The sequence below is a fragment of the Oncorhynchus masou genome, chromosome 3 (genome assembly GCF_036934945.1).
Source record: "Oncorhynchus masou masou isolate Uvic2021 chromosome 3, UVic_Omas_1.1, whole genome shotgun sequence".
Classification (NCBI taxonomy): domain Eukaryota; kingdom Metazoa; phylum Chordata; class Actinopteri; order Salmoniformes; family Salmonidae; genus Oncorhynchus; species Oncorhynchus masou.
Window position 1 is genome coordinate 18781806 of NC_088214.1, and position 17790 is coordinate 18799595.

The 17790-nt window shown below is 41.4% G+C and overlaps 3 protein-coding genes across 3 annotated transcripts; 1 reads left to right on the forward strand and 2 right to left on the reverse strand.

Annotated features, from left to right (window-relative positions):
- Window positions 1–3226: 3226 nt before the first annotated feature.
- LOC135506902 (ciliary microtubule-associated protein 2-like) lies at window positions 3227–8054 on the reverse strand. The gene is made up of 9 exons (XM_064926334.1): window positions 8005–8054; window positions 7761–7848; window positions 7352–7522; window positions 6853–6972; window positions 6445–6585; window positions 4502–4645; window positions 3882–4055; window positions 3512–3643; window positions 3227–3376 (listed from the first exon to the last, which is right to left on the reverse strand). Exons 1-9 carry the CDS (start codon window positions 8052–8054, stop codon window positions 3227–3229), a joined length of 1170 nt encoding a protein of 389 aa, XP_064782406.1.
- Window positions 8055–8895: 841 nt separating this feature from the next.
- On the forward strand, window positions 8896–10432 carry LOC135506912 (leucine rich adaptor protein 1-like). Its single transcript, XM_064926345.1, has 3 exons — window positions 8896–9102; window positions 9416–9746; window positions 9816–10432. Exons 1-3 carry the CDS (start codon window positions 8896–8898, stop codon window positions 9935–9937), a joined length of 660 nt encoding a protein of 219 aa, XP_064782417.1. The 3' UTR covers window positions 9938–10432.
- Window positions 10433–10780: 348 nt separating this feature from the next.
- Window positions 10781–17597, reverse strand: LOC135512103 (E3 ubiquitin-protein ligase TRIM11-like). Its single transcript, XM_064933772.1, has 6 exons — window positions 16907–17597; window positions 16652–16747; window positions 13986–14219; window positions 13693–13712; window positions 13320–13447; window positions 10781–13127 (listed from the first exon to the last, which is right to left on the reverse strand). Exons 1-6 carry the CDS (start codon window positions 17177–17179, stop codon window positions 12544–12546), a joined length of 1335 nt encoding a protein of 444 aa, XP_064789844.1. The 5' UTR covers window positions 17180–17597; the 3' UTR covers window positions 10781–12543.
- Between the last annotated feature and the right edge of the window lie 193 nt (window positions 17598–17790).

Consider the following 17790-nt stretch of genomic DNA (forward strand, 5'->3'; position numbering starts at 1 on the left):
TAACTGAAACCAGCTGTATGGTCCTGGCCTGGGCCATGTAAATAAATATGCATGAGGCAGATCTATCTATTAACAAAGCTTTTCCTTTTGCCGATGTCCCCCTCTTTTCCCCGTCAGTTAAAGCTGTGGACCAAACTTCCCCAGAGGAGAATTTGAGCAATTGTCAAATTCCTTGTGGATAGTGTATTTTCTGACATGGATATGTTGAGACCTCAACACTTGAGTGTTTATATTTTCTTCAAGAAAAGTAAACTGCCTGTTGAGTTCATTGAGTATTTTCTTGCGTAATTGCACAATAAAAGTCCATAAAGCTCCCCACCCAACCCAACTGGTTTTTTCTGCGAGTCGAGGCCCTTCCAAAAATCATGTGACCCAGGAGGATTTCCTTCCTGGCCCAGTGGCCTCGTTTGTAACACTGTGTTTTTCTGACCCCCGACTCGCCGCATGCAAACCCCACGCTTTGATATCATCATCATCATGGACTCAACAGGACAAGGACTGAAATATATGTTCCTCTATCTATTTAAACAAACATAGGTGTGTGTGTGTGTCCTGGTGTGGTCCAGTCAGGTCGAGGACAAACAGATCCTCTCCCTACTGGTGTGAGTCTCTCTAGTTGTGGTTTTATATTCACTTCTCAGCGCCCTTCAATACTTCAAGCCTCAACTGGTTTGGCAAAAAACCACTGTTACTCCACAAATAACCCACAAACCCATTTTATGATTCATAAATAATAAATCACAGCTAATTTCACTGACAGCTGTAGTAAAACCTAATCTGCTTATAATGGTGGCCTTCAATGACATCCACATCTAGACCCCATTTCTGCTGTTTGTTTCATTTAACGATTTCCCTGAAACTGGAAGACAGAAGCCGGAGTTGTAAAAAATCAACATAACACTTTCAAAGCCAAATTTGAATGGACAGACTACCTCATGTAACGCTGAACCCTCCGGTCATCAGACTGAAAACATTCACCTGGAGACTAATATTTCACTATCCCCTGTGGCATTAGTAATCTCATTTTTATATTCACTAACTTTACTATTGACTAACCTCTCAATCTTTGAGGAAATGTTGTGTCAACAAGTTGCTGTGCAACTGCAAATAGTGATCTAACTTGTGTTTTCCTCATATCAAATCAGAGAGACTGCTATAAGCCAACTTTGACAGTGAAGGGCAAAACATGTTTCATATTTCAGGCTTGACATGGAATACAAACGTACAAACACTTCTATCTCTAATTGGACTGTGATTTCCTTGGTTTCCCTAGCAGTGAAGGTCATGAAGTTATAGTGCCCTCTATAGACCTTCTTCACACATAACAAGTAACTGTGAATCAGGTTACAGGATCTTTCATTTTATTTTCTCAAAAGTGTGTGTGTGTGTGTTGGTGTTGTATTCAAGATTGAGCTGGTGCTTAAGTCTTTTCTCAACCTGAGGAGTGTAGAGCTGCAACGGCCGAAACCTCATCTGGCGGCCGATAATAGGACATCCTATGTGGGGGAATGTTGATGGGTTTCAGCCTCTCCCTGGAAAATCAAACTGGGATTTAACATGTTTCAGCATGGGTCTACTGGTCACAGATGATGTCGAGTGTGGTATGATCCGTGAGCCAAAGGTCAACAAATAAGTATAAAAAGTTTTAATACTTTGACGAGACATAACATTGCCTATTTTGGTGTGTATAACTCCAATAACAGAAGACTGTTCACAGAAAGTATTCATACCCCCTTATTCCACATTTTGTTGTGTTACAGCCTGAATTCAAAGTGTATTAAATAATTTTTTTCTCACCAATCTACACACAATACCTCATCATGACAAAGTGAAAACATGTTTTTAGATTTTTTAGCAAAGTATTGAAAATGAAATACAGAAATATATAATTTATGTAAGTATTCACACCGCTGAGTCAATACATGTTAAAATCACATTTGGCAGTGATTACAGCTGTGAGTCTTTCTGCGTAAGTCTCTAAGAGCTTTTGCACACCTGGATTGTACAATATTTGCACATTATTTAGTCAATCGAGTTGTTGGTCATTGCTAGACAGCCATTTTCAGGTCTTGCCATAGATTTTCAAGCTGATTTAAGTCAAAACTGTAACTAGGCCATTCAGGAACAGTGTCGTCTTAATAAAAATCTCCAATGTATATTTGGCCTTGTTTTTTAGGTTATTGTCCTGTTGAAAGGTGCATTTGTCTCCCACTGTATGTTTGAAAGCAGACTCTAGGATTTTGCATACCCATAACATGATGCAGCCACCACCATGCTTGAAAATATGAAGAGTGGTACTCTGTGTTGTGTTGGATTTTCCCCAAACATAACACTTTATATTCAGGACATACAATTCATTTATTTGCCACATTTGCAAAAAGGATGCATGTTTTGGAATATTTTTATTCTGTCATGTAGGTTAGTATTGTGGAGTAACTACAATGTTGTTGATCCATCCTCAGTTTTCTCCTATCACAGCCATTAAACTCTAACTGTTTTAAAGTCACCATTGGCCTCATGGTAAAATCCCTGAGTGGTTTCCTTCCTCTCCGACTCCTGAGTTAGGAAGGACGCCTGTATCTTTGTAGTGACTGGTTGTATTTATACACCATCCAACGTGTAATTAATAACTTCACTATACTCAAAGGGATATATATATATATTTTTACCCATCTACCAATAGGTGCCCTTCTTTGCAAGGCTTTGGAAAACCTACCTGGTCTTTGTGGTTCAACCTGTGTTTGAAATTCACTGCTCGACTGAGGAACCGTACAGATAATTGTATGTGTGGGGTACCGAGATGAGGTAGTCATCAAAAATCATATTAAACACTATTATTGCACACAGAGTGAGTCCATGCAACTTATGTGACTTGTTAAGCAATGTTTTACTCTTGAATTTAAGCTTGCCGTAAAAAAGGGCTTAAATATTTATTGACTCAAGACATTTCAGCTTTTCATTGCACTTTGACATTATGGGGTATTGTGTGTAGGCCAGTGACACACAAATCTTAATTTAAAATGTGGAAAAAGTCAAGGGGTGTGAATACTTTCTGAAGGCACTGTATTACTGTAGCTTTCCCATCACATTGTGACTAAGCTGATGTGAACTTAAGCTATTAATGATCCTGTGAATGTATCTGAGTTTCATAAATAATATACATCAGTATTAACTAACCTCTTGCCAGCCACAACGTAAAACTAAGCCCTCAGAAGAAAGGTTGACCTTACTGGTTGAAGTTGTCCTTGTGCAGGTCATGTAGATATCTGGGCATGCGGGACTTGAAGACATAGCGATAGCCAGCGTTAACGTTTTTCTTTAGAGTTTTCCTCGTTCGCTTCTTAGCCAGGTTGTAACGGCCCACTCCCACTGTGGTCTGGTTGAGGTGAAGAGAAGTGGGTGTCAATATAAGATTTAAGGTCTTTGCTCAACTTAAAACAGGTCTATTTGGTCTGTATAAAAAAAGAAAAGTAACAACAAGATGAAGATTGATGATGTCAACATCACTCACATAGTTCCCCTGCATCAGCCTCTCGGCCCTCAGGGTGATACGAGGAGAGGAGGAGAGGAAGGGAGGAGGGTTGCGGTTCTCCACTTTGGGCAGACAAACATCTTCATAGAATCCATGACCAGAGTGTCTCTGCTGTTATTGTTTGATGTGAGTTTGAGGTATAAGACTGGAGGTGAGCCAGCTAACTACATCTGATTACTACATCTATGCTGCTAAAAGAGCAGGAGCATATTCTGAATATCACTCTAATTGCATGGATATGATCACTTGTAAACTACTTGATATTTTAACTATGTTAGTCTACAATACAATGTGTTTACATTGTAGAATACTCATTTACATGAGTCGACTATGACAGGGCTGTACTGACCGCTGGCCGTGGATACTGGGGCAGGGAACCCAGGTAGATGCGTTCTGTAGGGAGGGAAGGGTATTGCTCTAGGGTGCCAAACTTGCCGTGGTGTCTTTTCTCTGGTCGCAGAACGTCCTTACATAAGACCTTTGCTGGCTTGGCGACCGTAGCCAGATTCAGATTGGCTTTTTTCTAGGGCAGGAAGGAGGCAAAATAACCCAATTATTCAGAAATAGCATGTGAAGGTATGTCCTCAAGACAAGCAACATTCTAGCAGGGTTTTAGGTTGAAATACACATCAAACATGAGGTTTCCTTTTCAACTGCTTATCACAATGGAAAGAAAATTATGAAACATAATGTAGTACAAAAAATTATAATTTAATCAGGTCACGATGGAATGGATCAATTATCAATCTTCACAGAGGATCATGGTGACATACCATGAGATATCAATTCTCCATTTTGTCTGGCAATTCCTCTACATGCACTTTAACAGCTCTCTTAACACTCAATGATGCTCCCTTCACCCTTTTGAATATGTAATTCTTATAATTGTTCTTAAATATATATTTTTTATTTAACCTTTTATACAGGTTATTCTAATTGAGATCAAATCTAATTGAAGGGCCTAGTTACCGGGGCAGCAAAATATCCACAGGTGATTGGCTTGTCTCGTCGGCCAGTGAAGAGGTCATAGGGACCTCGTTTGCTGATGTGGCGACTAAGGAGCACCTCAGTGAAGGTCGGTAAGTTGTAGGTACCAGGACACAGACCAGAGTCCTGAACACAGAGAGAAGGAAACATCAAACACCCATAAGCATCTGTCTGTGTTGTCTGTGTTGCTGTTGGTGAAAAACTACATCTCCCCCTTAATCTCCCAATAAACCTTGTTCATTCATTAATATATTCTGTTTCCCCTATACAGTTGAAGTCGGAAGTTTACATACACTTAGGTTGGAGTCATTAAAACTCGTTTTTCAACCACTCCACAAATTTCTTGTTAACAAACTAGTTTTATCAAGTCGGTTAGGACATCTACTTTGTGCATGACACAAGTCATTTTTCCAACAATTGTTTACAGACAGATTATTTCACTGTATCACAATTCCAGTGGGTCAGAAGTTTACATACACTAAGTTGACTGTGCCTTCAAACAGCTTGGAAAATTCCATGAAATTATGTCATGGCTTTAGAAGCTTCTCAAAGGCTAACTGACATAATTTGAGTCAATTGAAGGTGTACCTGTGGATGTATCTCAAGGCCTACCTTCAAACTCAGTGCCTCTTTGCTTAACATCATGGGAAAATCTAAATGAATCAGCCAAGACCTCAGAAAAAAAATTGTAGACCACCACAAGTCTGGTTCATCCTTGGGAGCAATTTCCAAACACCAGAATGTACCACGTTCATCTGTACAAACAATAGTTTGCAAGTATAAACACCATGGAACCACGCAGACGTCATACCGCTTAGGATGGAGATGCGTTGTGTCTCCTAGAGATGAACGTACTTTGGTGGGAAAAGTGCAAATCAATCCAAGAAAAACAGCAAAGGACATTGTGAAGATGCTGGAGGAAACAGGTACAAAAGTATCTATATCCACAGTAAAACGAGTCCTATATCGACAGAACTTGAAAGGCCGCTCAGCAAGGAAGAAGGCACTGCTCCAAAACTGCCATAAAAAAGCCAGACTGCGGTTTGCAACTGCACAAGGGGACAAAGATTGTACTTTTTGGAGAAATGTCCTCTGGTCTGATGAAACAAAAATAGAACTGTTTGGCCATAATGACCATCATTATATTGGAGGAAAAAGGGGGAGGCTTGCAAGCCGAAGAACACCATCCCAACCGTGAAGCACGGGGGTGGCAGCAACATGTTGTGGGATAGATGGCATCATGAAGGAGGAAAATGATGTGGATATATTGAAGCAACATCTCAAGACATCAGTCAGGAAGTTAAAGCTTGGTTGCAAATTGGTCTTCCAAATGGACAATGACCCCAAGCATACTTCCAAAGTTGTGGCAAAGTCAAGGTATTGGAGTGGCCATCACAAAGCCCTGACCTCAACCTTATAGAAAATGTGTGGGCAGAACTGAAAAGGCGTGTGCGAGCAAGGAGGTCTACAAAGCTGACTCAGTTACACCGGCTCTGTCAGGAGGAATGGGACAAAATTCACCCAACTTATTGTGGGAAGCTTGTGGAAGGCTATCCGAAATGTTTGACCCAAGTTAAATCATTTAAAGGCAATGCTACCAAATAATAATTGAGTGTATGTACACTTCTGACCAACTGGGAATGTGATGAAAGAAATCAAATCTGAAAGAAATCATTCTCTCTACTATTATTCTAACATTTCACATTCTTAAAATAAAGTGGTGATCCTAACTGACCTAAGACAGGGACTTTTTTACTAGGATTAAATATCAAGAATTGTGAAAAACTGAGTTTAAATGTATTTGGCTAAGGTGTATGTAAACTTCTGACTTCAACTGTATTGGCATATCTGATACATCTGATCTTTTCTCCAATATATACACAGCAAAAAAAAATCACATTCACATTTAAGGACTACTAACTAACCACTATGAGGTCTGGGAAGCGTTCCACTCCAGCACTGAAGTCCATCATGGGACAGGAGCCAATCGGCTTCCTCCTCCTCTCATCCAGCAGCCCAGATGGGATGCCCCCCTTCCCATAAGTCCCTGGGCCTGGAGTAGTTTGCTTCCGTCACATGACAAGGAGAAATTACAATAATACCATTAATCAATTATCTTCTACCCAGTGGAGAAAAAGGAAACCAGTTCCTCTAAAGATTTCTTCCTTCTAGGGATTTTTTCCATATGCCACTGTTCTGCTGCTCGCTCCTGAGTAGTCTAGGCAGAGTTACTGTAAAGCACTTGACCAATGTTCTAGTACCAGTGACATACTTGTATGTGAGTATCGGTATGTGAGTATTTGTCTCCCTCTAGTGACGGGTTACTGCATTACCTTCATGAAGTCTTTAAACCTCTCCTCCCTGCTGTCACACACTCCTCTCACACTGTACGGCTTCTTACAGAGCTCTGTGAAGTCCTGGATGTCATACCTCCCTGGACCTACCCTGCTTCTCTAGGTTGTGGAACAGCTTAGCATTAGTTACACTGGAACCTTCCACCAATATAATTATTATGTTTCATCAGTTTAGATCACATTTTATAACACATTCCAATGATTGTTTGGTGGTAATATTAATTTCACACAGCTACATAATCAAAATATAATTAGCCTTCATACTAGCTTCGACTGGAGCTGAAAAGTCCCTAAACTGTTGCTCTCATTACAGAAGCATCAATGCATCTATATAGGACATGACAGACCAAACAAAAATAACAGGGTCTATTTCAGTGTCGGTTCTGTGATGTCGTGAAGTGATAGATGCTGTATGAAACAGAAATAATTTCCCAACAGATACAAGTCATCATCATTATGATGGATGCTGCTCCCTCACCAGGAAGCGGTTGGTCAACCATGTGTCTCTATACAGCAGGTGGGGCATCTGGGCCTGCTGGGCCATCTCCTGCTCCCTCTTCCACCCTGGTCCCATGGCCCTGCTCTGGACTACCTGGGGGCTGAAGTCCCCTGTGTCCACCTCATACCGACCTGGACCCAGGTTACGCTCCTGACACAGACAGAGAGATACACAAACAGGAGTAGAATAAAATAGAATTGAATAGAAAATAAAATATCACTTTATTATTTCAGCTGTAGTTTATTAGTTCAGCTCAACACATGCATTGCACACACACACATTTAGGAGGAGAGTCATGCAAAGCCTTGACACATACTGTATCTTCCAAGTAAATTGTTTTGAAAATCACATCGAATCGAATGAGATACTGTAATGTACTTTTATTTACCAAATCACTTATGAGTCTCTTGCAGTGGTTGATTTCTGTGAACGTGCCAATCTTCTTTTTGGATGGGTAGACTCCTGAAACATCAAACCTTATTGAGAAAAAGAAGATTGAAAGAGTTTATGATTGTTATTTATTTGGTGCTATAGACCTACAATGCTATAATAGATATTTACATGAGGTGTTTACAATCATTATTGTCATGTTTCATAGGGGTCATATCATGGAAATATTAGAAACAAAGAACCTTGCAGACTGTGTTCCAAATGGAGCCCCTGTGAACTTTTTGTTGCTCATCTTTGATCATAACCTATTCCCAGCATTTCCAATCAATTACAGCAAATGTCAGATGGCTATTGTTTACCTGTCCCAGAAGTGACGTCAGTGCCAACTCTGACGTCATGTGACATGTAATTAAGTCGTTATCTGGATCCATAATGTAAGCCAGCATAAGCTTGTCAATTGTTTTATTATAGTTGGCTATACTAGACATGTGTTCATAAGTCAATTAAATAAATAAATCTAACAATCGAAAAAAAAATGTATTCGTATGAAATGGCTATTTTTAAGTATCAAAACGTATTTTACACATGCTTGCATATTCTGCAGGCGCCCACTATATCTCAATTGAGCACGGGTAGGCTACTTGCCGACTGCAGTTCATATTCAGGTTCATATTCACCTAAATTACATTCCTGGTGTTTTTGTGTCGACGAGTGGCTTTGCCTCGGCACATATTAGGTTATGTTGTTGGCTGTCCACATCTGTCCGTCTCTGACAGTGATTGCGTAACAATATCGACGGCCTTTGAGAATAATTAATTAAGCTATCGACGCATCCAGTTATTTCTCCCGTTTTTGCAATGGCTCACGCTGCATTTGAAACCCGTCAGTGGAAAAGTTTGCTCCAATCTCTCAATGGAATCCTAGTTCATTATGGAGCGTTCAGGAACACAATGTACACGTGAGGTCTTTTTTTCAAGTTGACTATGCCTGCGGGCAAGCTAACATGTTTTGTGTCACAGGTAACTTGTCGGGGCTGATTTCCAATACACTGTTTGCTTGGATCGTTGCGCGTAAGCGAGCCCTAAAGTCATCTAACAATTCTATATTCAAGTAGGATTTCATAATATTTTATTATGGAAGAAGGGAGTGTGTACGACTCATTTCCAGATTTGAAAGAGCTGGAAAATAAAATTGTGATGAAAACTCCGGAGAGCCTGTTGAGGTGGATGCAGGGGGATGCTTCGCTCGGTGCTGAGTGGAGTTCTAATCGTCCGGAGGGGAGAGACAACCGCACCAGCGACAATCTGACCGACAAGATCAGAAACTTGAAACTGGAGATGGTAAGGATTCCTTTGCAGAATGCCATTTTGAATAGTTCTGTATAATTTGATTATACAAACTGTGTGTGTGCATTAATTTATTATGTTCAGTTGTTCTATGATTGAGTTTATTTTTCAAAGCTATACAAATGCTGAAAAGAACTCTCCCACCAGACCATGTTTGGCTGGCATTAGTGACAACCACTTCACCTTTATTAATGACAGTTCTGTCACACCCCCCCCCCACCAAACTGAGGCTCTCATTCCATTCAAAACATTTTAAGTCTAAATTCCTCTGCTCACTACTGTCATCTCGCATTCCCTCCTTCCACAGGGCTGTCTGCGTGCTACAGACGTGCGGATCCTGCACCAGCTCGTGACGGTGCATGAGGCCATGGAGGCTGTGCGCTGGCTGCTTGAGGAGCGTGGCACCCTGGCCAGCAGCCTGACAAGCAGCCAGTGTAGCCTGGCTGATGGGCCTGGGTCTGGCTTGTCCCCTTGCAGAGAGGGCCTGAGTCTGGCCCTAACTAGCTGGCAGAGTCCTCTAAATGATGCCAATGAAGAACCAGAAGAGTTGAAAGTACCAGATAGCATCTCTGGGGACAGCTACTTCCATATGCTCACCAATGCAGTTTCTTGTAATGACACAGGGTTGACACTAGAGGGCGTTAGCCCTCCTGAGAGAACAGGAGAAACTGGGACACCGCACTGTGGTCTCCCAGAGGAGAGACAAGGGGCCTCGGACGGTGAAATCGTGGGGGTGGAGGAACAGACCATTCCCAGTTGTGAGGTTCTATTGGGGTATGACAATCAGTGGTGCTGGGTGGAGTCTCAAGACGATGTGACGTTTCTCTGATGTTAGAAGTGCAATTCAAAAGATGCTTTATGACATGAAACCTTCCCTCCTCGCCTACCAAAATTAGATGCAATGGTGCCAGTTGGACATGAAGTGCCGTCCTGGACTAGGAGCGACATTTAAATTGACATTAAAGTATCCATGGTGGACTGGATGAATGCTAGTAGCATTGTTCTCTCGAGGAGCAAAATCAAGGCGTACTCATATTTTGATTTAGCTACTTTGGTTTGTCAGTTGTTGCCCTTTCGCTTTTCAATGAATCACCGTTGCCACTTTCAACTAGATGTAAATCAGATCGATGTCAATCATGTTCTCACTATCACATGTTTTGCTAGAGAAAGCTTATGTAGAGGGCTCAGCAGAAAATGCATTGACGTTACGACATATCATAAATGGACGCAGACATTTGACATCTAAAAGGTCATTATAAGCCCATCACAACTCCAGTGTGACACTATAATGAACCCTTCCTTATCTGTTGGATGCAAATGTGTTACTCAGAATATTATTCTGTTGAATAAAATAAAAAGACAATTTTTTGCCCAACCATACAGTCTCCAGCTGCACATTTTCATATAATAGGCCTAAGAATGCATATCATTGGGTGACTTCAAGACAGCGCAGACCTTTGTGTGCCCTGTTCCTGTCCGTTGGAAGTTGGTGAGCCCGACATTGTCCAGCAGCTTGATGGGCTGATGACGTGTGAGAATGCCAGCTATGTCGAGAGATAACAGTAACCTACTGCTGTTTAACATTTATAGGACTGTGACCAGAACCAGGACTTAAGTCCCAGATTCACACATTATTTTAAAAACAATTATCACAACAATACAATCGTAATAGGACAAAGTTATTTTAATGCAGTGTTAAGAAGAACAATCCAACAGAGGACCACAAGAAATAGAAACTAAACACCTGTCAATAAGCATTTGTAGATTTGGTAGTCTAGTCTGGCAGGAAACATGTAGAAAAAGACAATACATTGCTTATGCTCAAATGCTATGCACTAGAGGTCAACCGATTATGACTTCTCAACCGATACCGGATTATTGGAGGACCAAAAAAACTGATTGTCATTTATTATAAATAAATAAAAATCTGCCAATAACAATACTGAATTAACACTTATTTTAACTTAATATAACACATCAATAAAATCAATTTAGCAGCGTTAAAGGGGAACAACTACTCCATGTCTCAGAGCGAGTGACGTTTGAAACGCAATTAGCGCGCACCCCGCTAACTAGCTAGCCATTTCACATCACATCATTACACCAGCCCGATCTCGGGAGTTGATAGGCTTGAAGTCATAAACAGCGAGCTGCTGGCAAAACGCACAAAAGTGCTGTTTGAATGAATGCTTATGAGCCTGCTGCTGCCTACCATCGCTCAGTCACACTGCTCTATCAAATCAGACTTAAATATAACATAACACAGAAATGCGAGCCTTAGGTCATTAATATGGTCGAATCCGGAAACTATCATCTCGAAAACAAGACATTCATTCAGTGAAATACGGAACCATTCCGTATTTTATCTAACAGGTGGCATCCATCAGTCTAAATATTCCTGTTACATTGCACAAACGTCAATGTTATGTCATAATTACGTAAAATTCTTGCAAATTAGTTCGCAATGAGCCAGGCGGCCTAAACTGTTGCACATACCCTGACTCTGTGTGCAATGAACACAAGAGGAGTGACAATTTCACCTGGTTAATATTGCCTGCTAACCTGGATTTCTTTTAGTTAATATGCAGGTTTAAAAATATAGATTTGTGTATTGATTTTAAGAAAGGCATTGGTGTTTATGGTTAGGTACACGGAGCAACGACAGTCCTTTTTCGCAAATGCGCACTGCATCTATTATATGCAACGGAGGACACGCTAGATAAACTAGTAATATCATCAACCATGTGTAGTTATAACTAGTGATTATGATTGATTAAGTTTAATGCTGGCTAGCAACTTACCTTGGCTTCTCACTGCATTTGTTTAACAGGCAGGCTCCCGTGAGGCAGGTGGTTAGAGCGTTGGACTAGTTAACTGTAAGGTCGCAAGATCGAATCCCTGAGCTGACAAGGTAAAAATCTGTCGTTCTGCCCCTGAACAAGGCAGTTAACCCACCGTTCCTAGGCCGTCATTGAAAATAAGAATGTGTTCTTAACTGACTTGCCTCGTTTCATAAAGTTGTAAAAAAATTAACATTAAAATCGGCAAAATTAAAATAAATTAAAAAATCTGCATCCAAAAATACCGATTGTTATGAAAACTTGACAAATTGGCCCTAATTAAATCAGCCATTTCGATTAAAAATCGGTCAACCTCTACTATGCACACTGCATATATTTATCTAATTAGTTCACTTACAAGACATCCAAAGGCTCAGACAATTTACTAGATTTTGGGATTTTGCCAAACTGTAGGGTCTTTAAGCTGTGTAACAGTTTGAGTGGATTAACAAAAACAGGTTCTCCATATTTTCTTGAATTTCAAACAATTCAATGGTCAGTGTGTCAAACTAAGCATTTGGAACAAAAATAAAAGTATGCTAGCTAGCTGCTAGTGCAAGTATTAGTGTGAAGGATACCGTGTTGGTTGTAGTGCCTAAAAGTTTGAGACTGGGCGCAGCACCCTCATTGGCTTAGTCGACAGTGGCTGGTCATCCTCCTTCAGCCGAGGGCAGAAGGCTGGTCTGAGGTAAGTTTGGCTGGCTGAATCCTGATCCAGGGTACAGTAGAAAGTGTAGAGACACGCCATCCTCACTGCATCATAGAAGCTCAGGATTCCACTGTCCACATCCAGAAAGACCCCGATCCGTCTGGGTGGGTTGGAGTCCGGTGCATGGAATGCAAATGCCAGCCAGTCATGCTGGGCAGAGAACTGCTGCTTGCTCTTGCTGTAACTCAGACTCCATGACTGGTCATCAGTGCCGAGCTTGCAGGTCACCGCTATCTGGGATGGGCCAAGGAAAGCTACACCGACGGCCCAAGAGGAGAGCCCCTCTACTTCCACCTCCCAATTGTGCACACCCTTGGAGGAGATAATGACTCCCAGCACACAGTAAGGCCGATCAGGGTAACATGGTTCCTCATGTCGCTGGTCCTCCTCAGTCACCCACACAGAGCCAGAGTCAGGGTCCAACTTCAGTTTAGGGTGGGCACTTAATTCAGAAAAGAAAATGACATCTCCTACAGAGAGAGATACGAGCCAAAACATTACTTTAAAATGGCTGACAGGAACAATTAGCTGGCCAAAAACACAATAGGCTTCTAATGTACTATAGTTGTGTGAACGCTTAGATAGCCGAATATTGAACTAATCAGTCTAATAATTATATATTTTTTAACTTGTGTTAACTGCGCTTCATGGAGACTGAGTACCTTGAAATGTTTTCTGGAGAGTCTGGAATAGGGGGGTGATCCTAGATGAAGCCACAAGCTTGGTTCCACTCCAATTACTAAGCTTTTGCATCTGACGGGAGCAAATGTCCCTTTGAAGCAGGTCTGCCCTGCAACAGGGAAATTTAAGATCACTAAAGTTCAGAATTTAGCGAGATTAACATAATGTGTAGCATATGTACAGTGTTGCACCAAATATTTACATACTTGAAAAGAAATTTGTCAATTAAATACTGTGGTGCTGGTCATTTAAAAATTAAAAAAAGGAATGACATTTATTTATTCTACTTTGAGGGATTTGTTTGTGGGTGGTGTCTTCAGCTATAATTCAGTCATAAAAATAATTTCAACTTACCACTCCTCATTCTTCAAGAGCTGTTTAATGAAATGAAATTGAACAGTTAAAATAAATCCTTATGAAAAGTAGCCATACTCTTAATGAATTGATAATTAGCCTAAGTGGCACTGGGTGCGCTGCCTACTGTTTTTGTGGTGCCGAATTTCAACTCTCATTTAGACTTACGTCCCAGTACACTCCTAGCCTGGACAAACCAGACAATGCTGTGCTCACCATTGTTTCAAATCAGCATTCAGTCTTTCTTAAAAAAAAAAAACATGCATTATGCCCAAATCATGCTTTTGCTCTACCTGGAGCAGCACCAGGGGGTCACTGATGGTCTGAGTCTTCAGCAGGGTGTCCTGTGCCTGTGTCAGCCTGTCCTGCAGCCTCCTCAGCCCCTCTGTCCACTGCTTCCCGTTCCTGCTCTCCTGCACCATGTCCACAGAGAACCTCTTCTGCCACGCCTGCTCCTCAAACTCCAGGAACAGCTTGATTCTGTGCAGGAAGGCTGTGCACTCACTTTGCTGCCTCTGCAGACTGGCCTGTTAATAAATAATGGGTGACCGTCAGAAGTGTAGCCTGATTAAACCAGACAAACACTGCATTCACGCTGGGGCCAGACAAACACTGCAAGAAAAAAAGGCAGTATTAAAAAAAATTTGCCGCTCCCATGTTTCATGAGGAAATAAAAGATCCCAGAAACGTTCCATATACACAAAAAGCTTATTTCTCAAAGATGGTAAACAAATGGTTTACATCCCTGTTAGTAAGTATTTCTCCTTTGCCAAGGTAATCCATACAACTTACAGGTGTGGAATATGAAGCTGATTCAACGTTACAGGTGCACCGAGGACAATCAAATGTGCAGGTCTGTCATAACACAATGCCACAGATGTTTCAAGTTGAGGGAGCATGCAATTGTCTTGCTGACTGCAGGAATGTCCACCAGATCAGTTGGCAGAGAATTTAATGTTTGTTTCTCTACCAACAACCACATCCAACATGTTTTAGAGAACGTCAGTACATACAAATGGCCTCAACCAGGTGTAACCACACCAGCCACCCACATCCAGCTTCTTAACCGGCGGGATCATCCGAGGCCAGCCACCCGGACAGTTGATGAAACTGAACTGAAGCATTTCTGCACAAACTGTCAGAAACCGTCTCAGGGAAGCGCATCTGCATGCTTGTTGTACTCACCAGGGTCTTGACCTAACTGCAGTTCGGCGTCGTACCCAAATTCAGTGGGTAGACGCTCACCTTCGATGGCCACTGGCATGCTGGAGAAGTGTGCTCTTCACATATGAATCTCGATTTCAACTGTACCAGGCAGATGGCAGACAGCATGTATGGCGTTGTGCTGATGTCAGCGTTGTGAACAAAGTGCCCCATGGTGGTAGGGTTATTATGGGCAAGCATAAGCTATGGCCAATGAACACAATTGCATTTTATCGATGGCAATTTGAATGCAGAGATTGCGTGATGAGATCCTGAGGCCCATTGTCGTGCCAGTCATTTGCCGCCATCATTTCATGTTTCAGCATGATAATGCACAGCTCCATGTCGAAAGGATCTGTACAGAATTCCTGGATGCTGAAAGTGTCCATGTTCTTCCATGGCCGACATACTCCCTGTCATGTAACCCATGGAAAATGAGTGGGACAACATGCCACAATCAACAGCCTGGTCAACTCTACGCACAAGAGATGTCGCGCTGCACGAGGTAAATGGTGTCACACCTGATACGGACTGGTTTTCTGATCTACGGCATGACCTTTTATTTAAGGTATCTGTGACCAGATGCATATCTATTCCTTCACGTGAAATCCATAGATTAGGGCCTAAAACAGGTCAATTGAGATTCTCATATGAACTGTAACTCAGAAAACTTACATTTTTTGCATTTATATTTTTGTTCAGTGTACATATTGTCTGTTTTATACTTTCAAGCTAGGGATTCATAACTTCTGGGCCAATACCTATATCTGTTATTTTCCTGTGCAATATTGACAATACTGATATATTTTATAGACTTCAACAATTCTAGCACAGATACAAACTGCAGCCAAGTTATGTTCATGAGGCTAAAAAGGAAAATATGGCAAATAACTTGAAGATGGGAAAGGAGAAAAACAAATATTTAACCACAACATGAGTGAAATGCATCAGGGAAGAGCATAGTTAAATTGTATGCAAAGGAGATGCGTGTAGAAAAAAAGTTGTCAAAACCACAATTGAAAATAATGCACAGTAACATGCTGACCAGACCGCACGCGTTGATTTTGTCCACACACCAGACACGATCAAGACACGCAGGTTGAAAAATCAGAACCAACTAAATTAATTTGAGGACAGGTCAAAAAGCAAACAATTATGGCAATTTAGCTAGCTTGCTCTTGCTAGCTAATTTGTCCTGGGATATAGACATTGAGTTGTTATTTTACCTGAAATGCACAAGGTCTTCTACTCCGACAATTAATCCACACATAAAACGGCCAACCGAATCATTTCTAGTCATCTCTCCTCCTTCCAGGCTTTTTCATCTTTGAACTTATATGGTGATTGGCATCTACAGTTTTACCACGACATCCGGTAAAAAAAAAAACGTATTTCAATCACCTACGTGGATATAACCAATGAGGAGATGGTGTGGGTACCTGCTTCTATAAACCAATGAGGAGATGGGAGAGGCAGGACTTGCAGCCGATCTGCTTCAGAAATAGAAAGAGTTCTATTTTAGCCATTGGCAACGCAGGCGAGGAGTGTGGGTGCAAAAATTTAACATGGATTTCTAAATTTATTTTGCAACGCTTGCGCACGCGACGTGTCCGGTCTGGTCAGCATGTAAGTCTGCCACTACATGCACTCACTATTCAGACTAGTTTAACAGAAGTGGTGAGAGGAGCCTCGACATTTCATGTGGGGTTTGGGTTCATTTTCTTGCTGACATAGTCAACATGATGCTCGGTGTTACCTTGGAACGCAAAGCAGCTTCATCAATTTTTGACAGGCCATTCTTTACTTCAGTCAGCCTCTCTTTAATACCTTGAAGTTTGACGTGACAGTTCCCCTATCAAAACAAATAAAGACATACCATTGATTAATTGTACAATTAGTGATTTACCAATTAACAAGACGCATTCTAATAGATTTTCTGAAAATAGCGCAAACTCAAAGTATCTTCCATGCATGCACAAGTGGCCAAAATGAAAATGAGACACCACCTCACCCTTAAAGAATCCAGCGCATCTGCCAGTTTCACGACATTGTGCCCATCCCTGTGCTTGGTCTCGGCAGGTAGCATGCAGTAGGCACACAGGGGGGTCTGGTCTGTCTCGCAGTAAAGTTCCTGTTCCTTCCCGTGCTCTTTGCAGAGTCTGCCAGTGTCGCCCATCGGGCTCACCAGAACGTGTTGGCGCAGTACAGCGTTCTCCAAGTGTGGTATGATGTGGACGGTGCAATATGACTCTTCGCAGGTGACACAACTCTTTTCTGCGAACATCCTCTGATCACCTTTGCAAACAGTGCAGTCGACACCGCTTGCACGTTTACTGTGGTACTTTTCAATTATGTTGTTAAGTACCACGTTATTTTTCAAGTTTAACGTTGAATCGAACGGTGCAAGGCAAAGAGGACAGGTGTAACATATACACAGTCTCTCGAATCCACCCCGGCATTGATGTTTTTGACTTTCACCGCAGATCTTTTCAACTGCTTCACACAGCCTTCGCAATAATTATGACCGCAGGGCAAAGTCACAGGCTCGACAAATATGTCACGGCAGACGGCGCAAATAAGCTCCTCGTCAAGAGATATGACCTCCATGCCAAACAAATGTACGGTTCAGAATATAACCAAAATGAGTGTGCTCTCTTCAATAACTAGGTAAGTTGATTGTGATGAAATCGAAAATTGAGAAGAGAAACTTATAAATCCTTCGTCCAATCAAAACGGTCCGTTCCAAATTTGAATGTCACGTGACTTTACTGTACAGCTTTTGAATCCGGTGCAGTTTAATTTACACATGTTCATTACTTTGTTGTTCCAGTTGAATTACTTTGCTGTTTATTTTTTTCACTTCGGTTTTCTCAAAATATTTTTGTTTATGACATA